This window comes from Chionomys nivalis, chromosome 23 (assembly GCF_950005125.1).
Source record: "Chionomys nivalis chromosome 23, mChiNiv1.1, whole genome shotgun sequence".
Classification (NCBI taxonomy): domain Eukaryota; kingdom Metazoa; phylum Chordata; class Mammalia; order Rodentia; family Cricetidae; genus Chionomys; species Chionomys nivalis.
The window spans coordinates 13,178,230-13,192,220 of NC_080108.1; the positions used below are offsets into that span (position 1 = coordinate 13,178,230).

General features: G+C 45.6%; 1 protein-coding gene across 1 annotated transcript in view; it reads right to left on the reverse strand.

Annotated features, from left to right (window-relative positions):
- Pde8a (phosphodiesterase 8A) overlaps positions 1–13,991 on the reverse strand; it is a 102,314-nt gene that overhangs the window by 26,049 nt on the left and 62,274 nt on the right. Inside the window, exons 4-8 of the mRNA XM_057755971.1 lie at positions 12,854–12,910; positions 11,959–12,013; positions 8,433–8,521; positions 3,852–3,930; positions 2,237–2,374 (exon numbers count right to left, since the gene is read on the reverse strand). Coding sequence (XP_057611954.1) covers positions 2,237–2,374; positions 3,852–3,930; positions 8,433–8,521; positions 11,959–12,013; positions 12,854–12,910 — 418 coding nt within the window. The remainder of the gene's footprint in view (positions 1–2,236; positions 2,375–3,851; positions 3,931–8,432; positions 8,522–11,958; positions 12,014–12,853; positions 12,911–13,991) is intronic.

Below are 13,991 nucleotides of genomic sequence, written 5' to 3' on the forward strand. Positions count from 1 at the left end.
GATGTTTGCACAACTACATAGACATCCATCATTGAATGTGTAGTTTTGTCTGCTTGTTTGAGGTGGGTTCGCACTGTGTGGCATTGACTGGCCTGGAACTGGCTATACAGACTAGACTGGTCTCAGACTTGCGGTGACCCCTTGCCTTGGCCTCCCAGGTGCTATGAGTTGTACATTTTCAGTGAGTGAATTGTATCGTGTGGGAATTACATCTCAATAGAACTGTCACATTATATGGAAAAAAGAGAGAAAGGAAGGAAAGAGAAAGAAAGCAGCAGGTCAATAGGGCCAAGACATTGGCACATTGAAAAATATATGCAGTATATTCTTCTCTAGCTCTTTCTGAATAAACCAAGACAACTGACAGACCCCCAAGCCACGGTCTCACAGGCCATGCCAGTATTACAGCCCCCAAAGCAGATGATCAAGCTAGTGACTTGGCTGGGGGAACGATGTTAAGTCTAAGTTTTCCCGTCGCCAATGTAAACCAAAAAAATGTAGTTAGCATGAATCATATTTACTAATTACAAATGCAAAAACATTTATTATGTATCATTATGAATCTGAATTCCTGGGAGGAAGCATACTACCTTAGAACGTGGTCATAGAGATTTACAGTTGGTACGGCCAACACCTGGTGAGTTCAGTGGCCAGTCTGTCTGGGGCTCAGGTGATTTTGCATAGTCCTGTCCCACCCGTTGCACACCCAAGCTTCCCTGCTGCCGTCTGGCACAAGCTATATACCAGGCTGGGCTTCTATGACTATTGATGTAATCCCCTTGGGCAAGCATTGTCATAAGATTAAGTCATTGCCATCCAGCTGTCCTGTCCCCAGGGCTGGCACAATGCTCACCCATGGTAAACAATCAAAGGACACATGAGGCTTTTGTTCACAGTGACTGAGGTCACCTACAGAATCTTGGTCACTAGGCTAAGCAATCTGAACACCATACTAAGGGAGCAACATGATAAAAGGTATCTTCACACTATGGGGTGTAATTGCAGGGGTGTGAGGAAGCCCTGGAGCAGGTCAGGGGCAAACAGTGCGCACTCAGAGCAAAAGAGTTGCAGCCAGCGGGACTGGTGACGGACTTGAAGGAGGCAAGACAGCGGGCATCAGTTTATTCCAGGGATCTAGAACAGGTAACTGTGAGGAGAGCCTATGAACAGGGACAGACTAGAAGACACTCTGGGGTTTTCATTCATGGAGAGTGAGAGGAAGACCACTGTTTGACAGTGTTAGTGACAACAGGATACTGAGGGGCAAAACAAGGAGGCAAAGGTCAGAGCCCAGGAAACAGAAGGAAAATGGAGGAGGGAAGTGGAGTTTGTCAGTGAGGAAGGAAGGAAGATCACAGGAAATAGGGTCCTGAGGCCACACATCAGCACTAACAGGCATCGTGTGTGTGTGTGTGTGTGTGTGTGTGTGTGAGAGAGAGAGAGAGAGAGAGAGAGAGAGAGAGAGAGAGAGAGAGAGAGAGAGCTAGACAGGGAAAGGCTATGTAAAGCTTAGCTACCAGAAGATGGGAAACTATAAGCCATGCCCCCCCACCACCAGGGCAGTTATGGGAAAGAAGGAAAAAGGATACAAGGAGGCACACGAGTGGTCGTAGTAACAGCCTTCTCTCAAGTTTGAAAAACATGTTCACCAAAAGGATGAACTGATGAGACTCTTCTCATCACAGCGGAAAGGCCAGCACCAGGGCAGCGCAGACCAGCCACAGCGGAGCCTCCTGCCTGATGCTCCTTTAGCACTGTGCTCACGACCTCTCATCCATGCAACCACAATCCCATCTGTTCCCAGCTCTGGAAAACGGGTTCTCTGAGGGAAATGTGCTTGTTGTGATCGTCCTAGGGAGAATTTAGCACAGCGCTTGGCACACAGCAGGCGCCTGGAAATTGCTCGTGAATGACTGAGGCTCACGCGCTCTGAGGGAGTGCTGCCTCCTGGAGACCCTCAGCCAGAACCACGCGCCAGTGTCTACCACCTAAAAGTCCAGTTATTAGAAACACCAACTTATTCAGCCACCACCCAGATAAAAACAATGATTTGAAGGTCAATGCCAGGGACTCCGTGTATTGGTTAATCATACGGCATTCTTGACTTTAGTTTCTGCATCTGCAAAGTGAGAATCAGGGACTTTTGGGGAGAAGGTAGGTAGGGCTGAGGTCACCTGTTCCACGTGGTGTCCTCCCTCTCACCTGGAGGTGATAACAGTGCTAACATTCCACTTACCTTGCCTATCGTGATACACGAGTTTATGGCGTCCAGCAAGTCCCCTTTCTTCTCATTTATGGGCACTTGTGCTAACTCCTTCCCTATCAGTTCACCTGACTGATAGCCCATTGTTGTTTCAAATGCAGGGTTTGCATACTGGAAAGAGACAAAAGAAAAAAAGAAGTGAATTTAAAGGATGTTTTGAAAAAACAAAGGCCTTCCACCTAAGCACTACCCCGCCCCCCAAAACTCAGCCGCTTGGGCTTCATCCTGAATGTTCTAAAGCCATAAGAACTTTATTTCCAGGGAAGCTTCTGCTTAGAAGGCACGCGGCTGGGCTTCCTGCTGTGTCTGGGGCTCCAGGAAGGCAGCAGGCTCACTCCACCCTCGATGAAGACAAAGGAAGGCCTATTCTCAGGACAGACCCAGGCTGCCACACCAGAGCTGCCCAGATGGTGCTATAGTGAAATAAAGTACCAGGCTCTGCCCTCTGGACCCCTGCAAGTCACTTCATCCACCCGCGCTCACCTGGGTGAGGAGAATGACAACATGCCTCTCTGGTGTGACTCAAAGGAGTAAGGTGTGGAAAGCACGCTACCAACTAGGAAGTGTTTGTAAATGAGATGTTTGACCGGAAGTCTCAAACACATAAGACAAGGGAAATGGAGCGTGTGCTGGTGACGACGATAAGACAGAAATGGCAGAACAGAGACTGGCAGTGGTTATCGAGGGAGCAAGCTCTTCACACACATGAACCCGGGTAGCCCTCAACACTTAGGAAGGGCAGGTTACTGAGGGAGTACGCACTTCACACACGAGCCCAGGTAGCCCTCAACACAGGAAAGGCGGGTTATTGAGGGAGTAAGCACTTCACACACTCAACACTTAGGAAAGGCAGGTGGCTGCTGTTACTGTCACTCCCATTTGTCAGAGAAAGCAGATTCAGTTACAGAAAGTAACTTGTCCAAAGATGCATGGCTGAGGCAGACAGAAGCCTGTGCCCTCGACTCCTGGCCTGCGTGGCCTCTTAGCACCAATTCCCAAATGCCACAACCAATAACGATAGCAAAATAATAAGTCAGACCCCGTGACCCGAAATCAGAGTGGAGTTCATTCCCAGACTCAAGCAACACTTCCCCCGGGCAGCTGCATCTTTTAGTAACAGCCGTGTTATCTTTACAGAGAGCTATCTTATAGAAGCCAGCTTTGCTAATAAGGGTAGTCTAGTCTGCTTTTTTTGTCTTCATTTTAACTGTTTTTAGTCAATTTCTGTAAATTTCGCCTGCCTCCAAAAGCCCTGAGGAAAGGGAGTAAGCACAGCGAGGAAAGCGGTGTGGCAGCTGGCAGCACTCGCGAGTCTCTCCCGGTCAGGCCACAGCCACCCACCCCGGAGAGGTGTGAGGGAAGGTCTGGCATTTCTACATGTCTAAGCGCCGTAAGTAATCATTCTCTTTTCTTATCTACAGAGTTTATTTTAAATTATGTATTTTATTGATTTTGCTCTTACAATCGTCTCAAGGAGAAAAAAAGGCATCTTGTACTTCAAAAAGAAAAACCAAACTGTAGGGCTACCATCCTAAAGCTGAGAACAAACAAAATGGAGCTGTAAGCATAAATCTCCAAAAGAACAGACCTGTATGATGTGGTCTTCACTCGTAATTTCAATTGCTTCTTGGCTTTTCTCCAAGGCAGTGAATACTGCGTTACAAGCCCTTTATGGACAGAAACAAGAGGACTGGTGAACATATTTATGTTAATCATGATTACTAGATCTAACGCAACCTCAGGGTATTATAGCAGCTTACTGAGGTTAATGTGTGCTCAGAAAGAGAAAGGGGAAATCTTTAAAAACAGAGAAGACCTTCTGCGGCCCTAACCCTCGGGGTCCTGTTCGCACACCAGGATGGTCACACACCAGCGCAGCGGGGGGGGGGGGAACCCTGAGCCCCTGTGGTGGCCTTTCTCAGCACTAGAGAACCTTCACAAAGACTAAGTGAGAGACGAGAGTCTAGACTGCTGCACAGAGTCTGCAGAGGGGCGGTAGCCAGCCATCTGAAGGTATTATCTTAAAAAAGTTATTCTCACAGTATTGGGGCATCTCGACGACCAGCTGTGTTGTCCCCTTTCTTCACTTAGTCTCACTGTGAGCGTACCCCACACCCTTCATGTTTGCGATGCTTACCTGGTTGTACAGGTAACAAATGTTTATTGACAAAAATTAGAAAATATAAACGAGCTAGCTATGGCTCCACTATGAGAATAAGATGGGTAGTAGATATTAGTGATAACCTCACACATCATTGGTAGGAATGTAAAATTGGTGCTGCTCCCATTTCGAAAAACAGTCTAGAAACTCTTTAAATGGTTAAACATAGAATTATATGATCTAGCTATATCTACTCTCGATTATGTACTTAATGAAAACAAAAAAATCTGTTGACACAAAAATTCATGCATAACAGTTGGCAAGAATAGACAGCCCAAATGTCCACCAGTGAAGAATGAATAAGTAAAGTGTACTATATACATAAGCTGGAATATTATATAGGCATAAAAACCAATGAAGTGCTGCTCTATATTCTATGTATATCCAATCTACCTTGAAAACATTATATTTAAATGCAAGAAGTCAGTTACAGAGGATCATATACTGTATGATTCCAATTTATATGAAATGTATAAAATACACAAATCCAGACACAGAAAGTAAAATAAGGGTGTGGGCCCAGGGTTAATGAAACTGTCCTAGGATTGTGATGATAAGTGTACACCCCTGGGGTATGATAAACATCACTAAGTATGCACCTTAAATAGATAAATGATACGGTACATGAAGTATATTCCAATAAAGTTGTTCAGAAACAAATGAGGTCAGACCATCTGAAGCCCCAAAGCTTAGATATTTCAACGCTAGGTACTCTAGGAAGTTTCTTTCATGAACACAAAGCCAACATATATTTTATAAAAACATACTCATTCTTAGGGTTTATCATTTCCTTTTCTCACTGAACACATATCAATAATTACAGTTCTCCGTCACCACATTTAATCACCATATTGTATTTTATTATAAGGTTATATACCAAGATATGTTCGACAAACCCCCGTGATGACGCACATGGGCTGCTTCCAGGCTTTTGTCCTAGATAAGGGACACCCCCAACCCCAGTGTGACCAGAAGGACCTGTGGCCTCACGAGACCAAGACAGTAAGTGTCTGCTTATGCGCAGGGTGGAGAGACGGTAACTAAACCATAAACTGAAAAGCTACTCTGCTCTCCCATCCCTCCTGCTCAATGAAGCTGTGATTTAACAATAAAACGAGGCCTGTGAGATCGCCCGAGACTCTGCTAGACAACTTGAGTACGGCCGCCAGGGCTCACGTAGTTAGAGAGAGAGAGCCGACTTCCTGAGCTGTCCTCTGACCTCCACATACACTGTGTGTGCCCCCACCCATGGACACAAACCCACAAAGTAAGTAAGTATTCCCTTAAAAAATACAACTTAGAAACGGGAAGCTGGAGAGATGCTCGGTGGTTAAGAGCACTTACTGCTCTTCCAGAGGACCTGGGTTTGGTTCCTAGAGCCACATCAGCCAGCTCACAATGGCCTGTCACTGCAGCTCGGTGGGATCTAACAGTCTCCTCTGAATGCAGGGGACACCCGCATGCATGCATAACGCCCCATGACACACATACACATACGCCTAATTTAAAAATTAATCTTTTAAAAAATGTACAGGGCTAGAGAGATGGCTTAGCACTCATAATCATGTCAGTAAAATTAGTTCAGTTCCCAACACCCATGTCAGACAGCTCATAACTGCCTGCAACTCCAGCTAGGGGAATCTGATGCCGCTGGCTTCCGCAGGCACCTGTACACATACCCCCCACATACACATAATTAAAAATAAAACATAATCCTAAAAAAAATAAAAGAATGGCTTGTGAGACAGCTCAATTGGCAAAACGAACTTTTGGGAGACAGAAACAGGCAGATCAGGCCAACCTGATCTACGCAGTGAGTTCCAGGCCAGCCTAGTGAGTTCCAGGCCAGCCAGGTCTACATAACGAGTTCTAGGTCAGCCAAGGCCTCAAAATCCCACAATCAACAACAAATCCAAAGAGAAGCTCCACACGTGACAGAAGCAGCTTAGAGGACCCAGGCCTGCAGAAGGCCCATTGAGATCCCTCATTCTCCTTCAACCAGAGCAGAACTGCAAACTGGGAAACGCTATACTTTCTCATGGTCACTTCTTGGATTCCCAGCTTGGCCGCACTTCTTTTCACGTCCTCTGACTCGTGAGTCGCCGGTGCGTATCTTTCAGGGCATTTCATTATCTGATCCACCAAAGCTCCTTATTTAGGGACTAACCTAATGCCGTTGGATACGCAGCAAACCAATGTCTCCATTCCGTTCTCTGTGATTTTAACATTACCTCAGAGTTTGGGTTTCTTTTCGAGTATACAGAAACATAATGTTTTCCTTTTGGGTGACTGGTTTCTCTCCCTTTGTGGAATTCAGCCTTTAGGCCACGCTGATTTTGAAAAGACTACATCGTCCAATCAAATATTTTGCTTATTTTTGAGCAAAATACACGGCTCCACATTTAAGCCTTGGTTTAGTGGTGGCTCCTTGGGGTGGGGGCGGGGAAACTGGGGTACATTAATTTCTTTTCCACTAAGTAAGCAGCTGCCATGCTCCCAGACACTGAAAAGTCTTTTGGTGCTGATCCGAGCAGCCACGCTGCTAAGGCCCCAGGCTCTAAGTGCACTCAGGCGTTTCCAGACTCTACATTCTAGCCCGGGACTTCGCACAGCTTCCTAGCAGAACAGGTTTCCCAGGATTCCCTTCCCCTGCGTGGTTTCTCTTTTCCTTTGTCTAAGGGGCATCAGAACAGTCTCGGGAGCCACATCTGGGAGTCTGGGCGTCACCTTGAACTTGGCGGAATATTGCAAGACAGAAACGCGAATGGGAGTACATGTTATTTCACTGTGAAAACCAGACCAGACGAAGCCGGGGCTAACTGTAGGGAGACTAACTCGTGGATTCAATAATCCAGACAAAAGACAGTGACCTTACTCGGCATAAATGAAAGCAAAGTTAAGCGAATGGAGCCCAGAGAAACCTATGAGGCAGGAGGACAGGATGCAGTGAGGAACAAGAGTTAGGAGTGGGTAAGGGAGACCCCCAGGAGTTTCAAAGCAAGACTACATGCTGACACCACTATGTTCACTGTGCCAAGGCACTGAAGAAGAAAATTTGAAGTTAGTTCAGGAGATGGGGAAAGAAGACAACTGTAGTATTAGAGATGTAAACCTCAGGCCAGGTGTGGGGGACGCACACCTTTGATTCCAGCACTCAGGAGACAGAGGAAGTGGATTTCTGTCTCTAAAAAAAAATTCCTCATCTCCTTTATAACACAAAATAGAAAAGCCAGTGTATGAGATTTTGTATCTTATTTTTTTCTCATTTACTACTGCTTTGAGTTTAAATGGGAGTCATTTAAACTCTAGTCAGTAACATGACTCCCAAAAGTCTTCTGTTGTGGTTTTTCTTTACACTGTGTGAAGGCGTGTCACTGTGGTTGGTTTAATAAAGAGCTAAACAGCCAATAGCTTGGCAGGATTTTCAGGGTAGGGAGAATGCTGGGAAGAAAGGCAAAGAAGCCAGACAGACAGGGAACGAGTCAGACCACGTAGTAGAACATAGATTAATTTTTTAAAAAAGATTAATTTAAGTTATAAGAGCTAGTTAGGAACAAACCTAAGGGCTCAGCTGAGCTTTCATAATTAGTAAGAAGTCTCGTGTAGTTTATTGGGGAGCTGGCTGGTGGGACAGGGAAAGACCAGCTGCAGTCTGCCTGAGGATCATGGGAGCTTCCTGTCCAGCACATCTTTAAAAATAATTGTATGCATAGAGGCCAGAGTCAACATTGGTGCCTTCCCCATTTGTCTCCCCCCCCCCCCCCCCGTTGTGTTCTGAGTCAGGGGCTTCTGGTCAGCAAGCCTCAGGGAGCCTTCTGTGTCTTCAGGGCTGCGATTACAAGTACACCCAACCTTTCATGTGGATGCTGGGGCCCTGGACATGGTAAGCACTTTCCTGACAGTCAACTCACACCTATCCTGCTTTAACTGGTATTGGTTATGGCCAAAAGACCTTTGTTTGCAACTTTCCCTGGGGTCTGGAGGGCTTTTCAGCAGGGACACGGTTACCTGAGTTTCAGCTGTGATCGCACCTCTCCAAACGCCAGCTGGAGCAGCTCATTGTAACAGGCCATGAGGCTGGGGTTTTCTATATACCTCTACAAACAGAAAGGGAGCTTTGTAGATGAAGAACCTCTGATGGGTGCTGCAAAACAAAGTCTGCACAAACCTTTCAATTTGGCTACTGAAATTAAAAACTACTTCGTAATCATTCATGTACAACAGACGACAGATGAGATTTAAATGTACCAAAGTAACTTTAAATTAAAACTAGAAATACTAAGGTTCTCTGCTTATCCACCTATCATCTGTAAAGCAGAGGAGAGACTGCAGAAAGTTGATATTGGGTTTTCAAGTACTTTCTGAAGTAATATTTTGTCCTCACAGTCAGAAGAGCTCCCCGTACACAAAGCACACTTGCACCTCTACCCACACCTGTGGCTCAGGAGGGAAACTCCTACTGGGAAACATTTCCCTCTAACTGCAAACGCGCTGGCTGGTGATCACTCTGCAAGCAAGGAACGAGGAGAAGGCATGGGTTTGCCCAGCCCTCTTACTGCTGTGGACACTAAGTGTTGTGTACGACAACCTTACATCATGGATGGCCCACACAAAGCAAACAGCATAGTTACAGAAAATGGACCGATGCTACCATCAAATAACAAATTTTACACTGGTATCTTAGAAGTCACTATGGTGTCACACACAGCAGTCTCTGGGTATCTGCAGAGATTGTACAACTCCCTTATATAAAATGACATAGTACTTACATATAAATGATGCTATTTTCCTGCATACTTTAGTGACCTCTAGAAACACAGGTAAATGCTATATAAACAGTTGTTATACTGTATTATGTTGGGGACAATAACAAGAAAAAGTCCATACACGTTCACACGTGGAATGCTCCTTCCTGGATTCTATGGGTCTACAATAGAAAACATCCATACACGTTCACACGTGGAATGCTCCTTCCTGGATACTATGGGTCTACAATAGAAAACATCCATACACGTTCACACGTGGAATGCTCCTTCCTGGATACTATGGGTCTACAATAGAAAAAGTCCATACACATTCACACGTGGAATGCTCCTTCCTGGATATTATGGGTCTACAATAGAAAACATCCATACACGTTCACACGTGGAATGCTCCTTCCTGGATACTATGGGTCTACAATAGAAAAAGTCCATACACGTTCACACGTGGAATGCTCCTTCCTGGATACTATGGGTCTACAATAGAAAAAGTCTATACACGTTCACACGTGGAATGCTCCTTCCTGGATATTATGGGTCTACAATAGAAAAAGTCCATACACGTTCACACGTGGAATGCTCCTTCCTGGATACTATGGGTCTACAATAGAAAAAGTCCATACACGTTCACACGTGGAATGCTCCTTCCTGGATACTATGGGTCTACAATAGAAAAAGTCCATACACGTTCACACGTGGAATGCTCCTTCCTGGATACTATGGGTCTACAATAGAAAAAGTCCATACACGTTCACACGTGGAATGCTCCTTCCTGGATACTATGGGTCTACAATAGAAAAAGTCCATACACGTTCACACGTGGAATGCTCCTTCCTGGATACTATGGGTCTACAATAGAAAACGTCTACTGGTACAGAACTGGCTAACGGAGACTCGTGGCTAGAGGTTCATCTGTAGCTTCACTCTGACAGCAAACACTTAGGAATGCTGGCTCGTTCCTGCTTCTGAAAAGAGCTCTTCGCTCTTACCCGCACGATAAATGTGCAGTAACTCTGACTGAGGAGGAAACTGATGCCTGAGCGTAGAGCCTCGGCAGACCACCATAGGACCCAGCCAGATCAGTATGGGCTATGGGCCATTTGAGGAGGCCCCACTACTATCAAAGTGGTGGCAGATGTCCATCATCAGTGTCTTCTGTGAGTGACGAGCAATCTCGGTTCATGTGGACATGCCAGGTTCAAGCTTTCAAAGCTATGTGATCCTAAAGAGACACTTCCTGAGCTTGCTTCCTCGCTTACAAACAAGAGAAGCAATGCTGTTCCTACCCACTGCAGATCTCCATGAGGACAGACGGCAGGAGGAAGCGTTCAGTCTACACAGTTACAGGAATGAAAAGGTCAGGTGGTGGGGCTCGAGAGCTGGCTCCATGCTTACAAGGACTAGTGGAGCTTCCAGAGGACCCAGCTTTGATTCCCAACATCTCTAAGTCTATTTCCAGGGGAGTCTGACACCCACTTTCTGCTCTGCTGGCACCTAGTACGCACACATGCACAGACACACATGCAGGCAAAAATACCCATAACACAGAGATTAAAAAAAAAAAGTTAGCCGGGCGGTGCTGGCGCATGCCTTTAATCCCAGCACTCGGGAGGCAGAGGCAGGTGGATCTCTGTGAGTTTGAGGACAGCCTGGTCTACAAGAGCTAGTTCCAGGACAGAGAAACCCTGTCTCGAAAAACCAAATAAATAAATAATAAATAAATGAATAAAATAAAAATTTTAAAAATAGTTTAAAAAGCAAAGCAAAGCTGGTGCAATCCCAGCAGGGAAGGACTTGGGCCAGGGGCATATGATGGGTCTGCACGCTTATAGGCCAAGCCCTTCGCACTCGAGAGTCAGAGATGACTTTCTTTCTAGCGCTCACCTCCTGACAGGGATGCAGAGCACTGAACCATCTGCCCATAGCAGCCAGGACTCCAGGGAATCCTCTAGATGGCTGCACAGACATGCAGGTGCCTCCTGCTGACTAGCCAGGGGCAGCAAGGAGAGAGTTCTGGCTACCGTGCTTCTGCCGCTCCATCCGATGGGGTGGAGGCCTTGAGACAGACCGGGATCACTGACTGCTCTCCAGTGAGATCTTGGGATAAAGAGTCATGTCTGTTTATACACTTCAAAAACAGCCTCCTATGCAGCCAGCTTGTTCACTGGATAAAGATTTTACATATCTACCAAATTGTTTTTCCCTCGATGTGCTGGGATCATAGGTATGCACCTCTACACCCATCTCCCAAGCACCTTTGGATTTTGTTTGTGTTTTGGGGTAGGGGATCAAACCCAGGGCCTTCTACATCCTAAGCAAGTATTCTTGCACTCAGTTATGTCCCTGACTCCTGTGGCCTCACCTACAATCAGCTAATATCCCGAGAGGCCTTTAGGTTTAAGAGAAACAACAGACTGTGGAAGCAGAGAGCAGCAGAGGGGGAGGAGCCCGTGTGTGGGTTTCCCCATTCCAGAGTCACCGAACTAACTCCAGGGATTTCAGCTGCACACGAAAGCATCGTAGAAGCACATTCTCTGACAGATTTGTAAATGAGTGTTTTAGTACAGCACATTTTATTCTATTTGGACGACTTTGGGTCGGTAAAGTTTTGAGGAATTATTACAGATCAGCAGATTACAAAGTCAAAACAAACCAACACAAAACAGAAACAATTTTTTTCTTCAAAACAATTTTAAAAATTTGCTGGACACAAAATTGAGATAATAATTTTTCACACTGAGTTATACTTGTAAAACTAAGAAGTAGGCACATACCCTTGTGAAGCCAGCAGCAATGAAGGGCATTAGCGACATCTCCTCTCTGTCCCCCCTTCAAAGGAAGACGTTAAGAGTTAGGCAGTCAGTGTTCACTAATTTACATATCTTCAACGGTCACATAACAAGTACCTTCAATGAATTAGATGTATGCATACGAACTTGAAAAGCCTCTCCAGTCTCAATTTCATCTTTTGTCTTCTAGAAGGATATTATAATTTGTTTGGGGGAATGGGGCTTGCTGTCTTACTCAGGCTGGCCTCAAACTCCTAGGCTCAACCATAAATCCCTTTCCCTGGACCTCCTGAATACCCTGGGCTACAGGTGTCTGGCACTGCACCAGGTGTTTTAATGCTGTAGATACAATGGTTATATTCACAACTGAGTAGTGTCCAGGTATCTATTTACTATATAAAAGTACACATATTAGAACTATTAAATTCTCTTGTCTTCCACGTGTGGAAGATTACAGGACACAGAAGCACTTGTGTCTATACTGACATATGAATGGCACTGTTTAAGTACTTGCTAGCCTCCTTGTCTATTCCCTTCTCCTTGCTCCAACTTAAGAACATGTCCTGCATTGATACGTCACCCAAATGCTTGCAGACACCTAATTTCAAGGCCCTAGAAGGACACATCTGGAAACCTTCACCCTCAGAGAACGGAATTCTCTTACAGTTTGCCTGTAAAGGGTTGTTCAAAATCAGAAAACTAATCCTGAGAGCAGAGCTCCCTCCCTGAAGTCAAGCAAAGGAGAGAAGTAAAACGCTAAGGAGTAAAGAAGGCCAGACTTCAAACAGGTTGTTCTGTCACAGGTCAGCCCTTGTTTACCAAAGTTAATAACATTACATTGACACCTGAATTTCAACATTAAAAAAAAAAAAGTGTTTACCTGCGTACTACACCAACAATAACTGTATTTTCTGAGAGTTTTGATGATCTGATAGACCTTAAAAAAAACAAAAAATGTAAATGATAAATATAAAATAATTTTTAAATATAAAAAATTCTCAAAATTATATATACTTTCTTAGTTTTAGTTATATAGTTACAGTTGGGGAGGGAGACAAGAGGGATGAACTCCCTTCACACTCCAGATTGACCTTTTTGATCTTGCCTCTGTGATAGACTCCTAACTAGTGCCTGTGATAACCGTGACAATTCCATGCTCAAATGAAATAGCTAAGGTACTGTACTCTATGCATTTACCTGGGTTAGTTATGGGGTAGGGGGCTCATGACAGGGGCCACAACCACTTGTCTCTTCCTGTGAAGGAAATGCAGCTGTCCTTGCATCTCCCAAGGCTCTGCCCATGCAGACTGTGGGGATCAGGGCCAGCAGGAGCCAGCTCATCACTGCATTTCCCATACAGACTTTGGGGATCAGGACGTCAGGAGCCGGCTCCTTCCTGCATTTCCCATGCAGACTGTGGGGATCAGGATATCACCCAAGGAATGTGAGGCTCTCCACCCAACCAGGAACACAACCCTTAGGGGAAGCAGCTATGGGGACCGTGAGTGATGACAACATAGCCAAGAGATCAGAGGGAAGATGCACACAGATGCAGAGGAGTGGAGAAAGACAAGGATCGCTCTGTGGAAGAGCGACAGCTCTGAGCTCAGCTTCCATGAGAGGAAGGTAGAGCTAAGGAGAAAGCAGCCACTGCATCCAGGGAGGAGAGGGCTTTAGATGGAAGCCGTGGGCAGGGCCATACAGACTGCCCTAGTCAAAGGAGAACTATGCTGGTCTCTTGGAGGATGTGTTCAGGAAGGGACACAGACCAGCCAAAGCTGACCACATGACTTCAGATATATTAGTTTAAAAAAGAGCACTTCAAGCCAGGTGGTGGTGGCGCACGCCTTTAATCCCAGCACTCAGGAGGCAGAGGCAGGCGGATCCCTGTGAGTTCGAGGCCAGCCTGGTCTACAAGAGCTAGTTCCGGGACAGGCACCAAAGCTACAGAGAAACCCTGTCTTGAAAAACCAAAAAAAAAAAAAGAGCCACTTCTGAATCACAGAACACAAAAATGA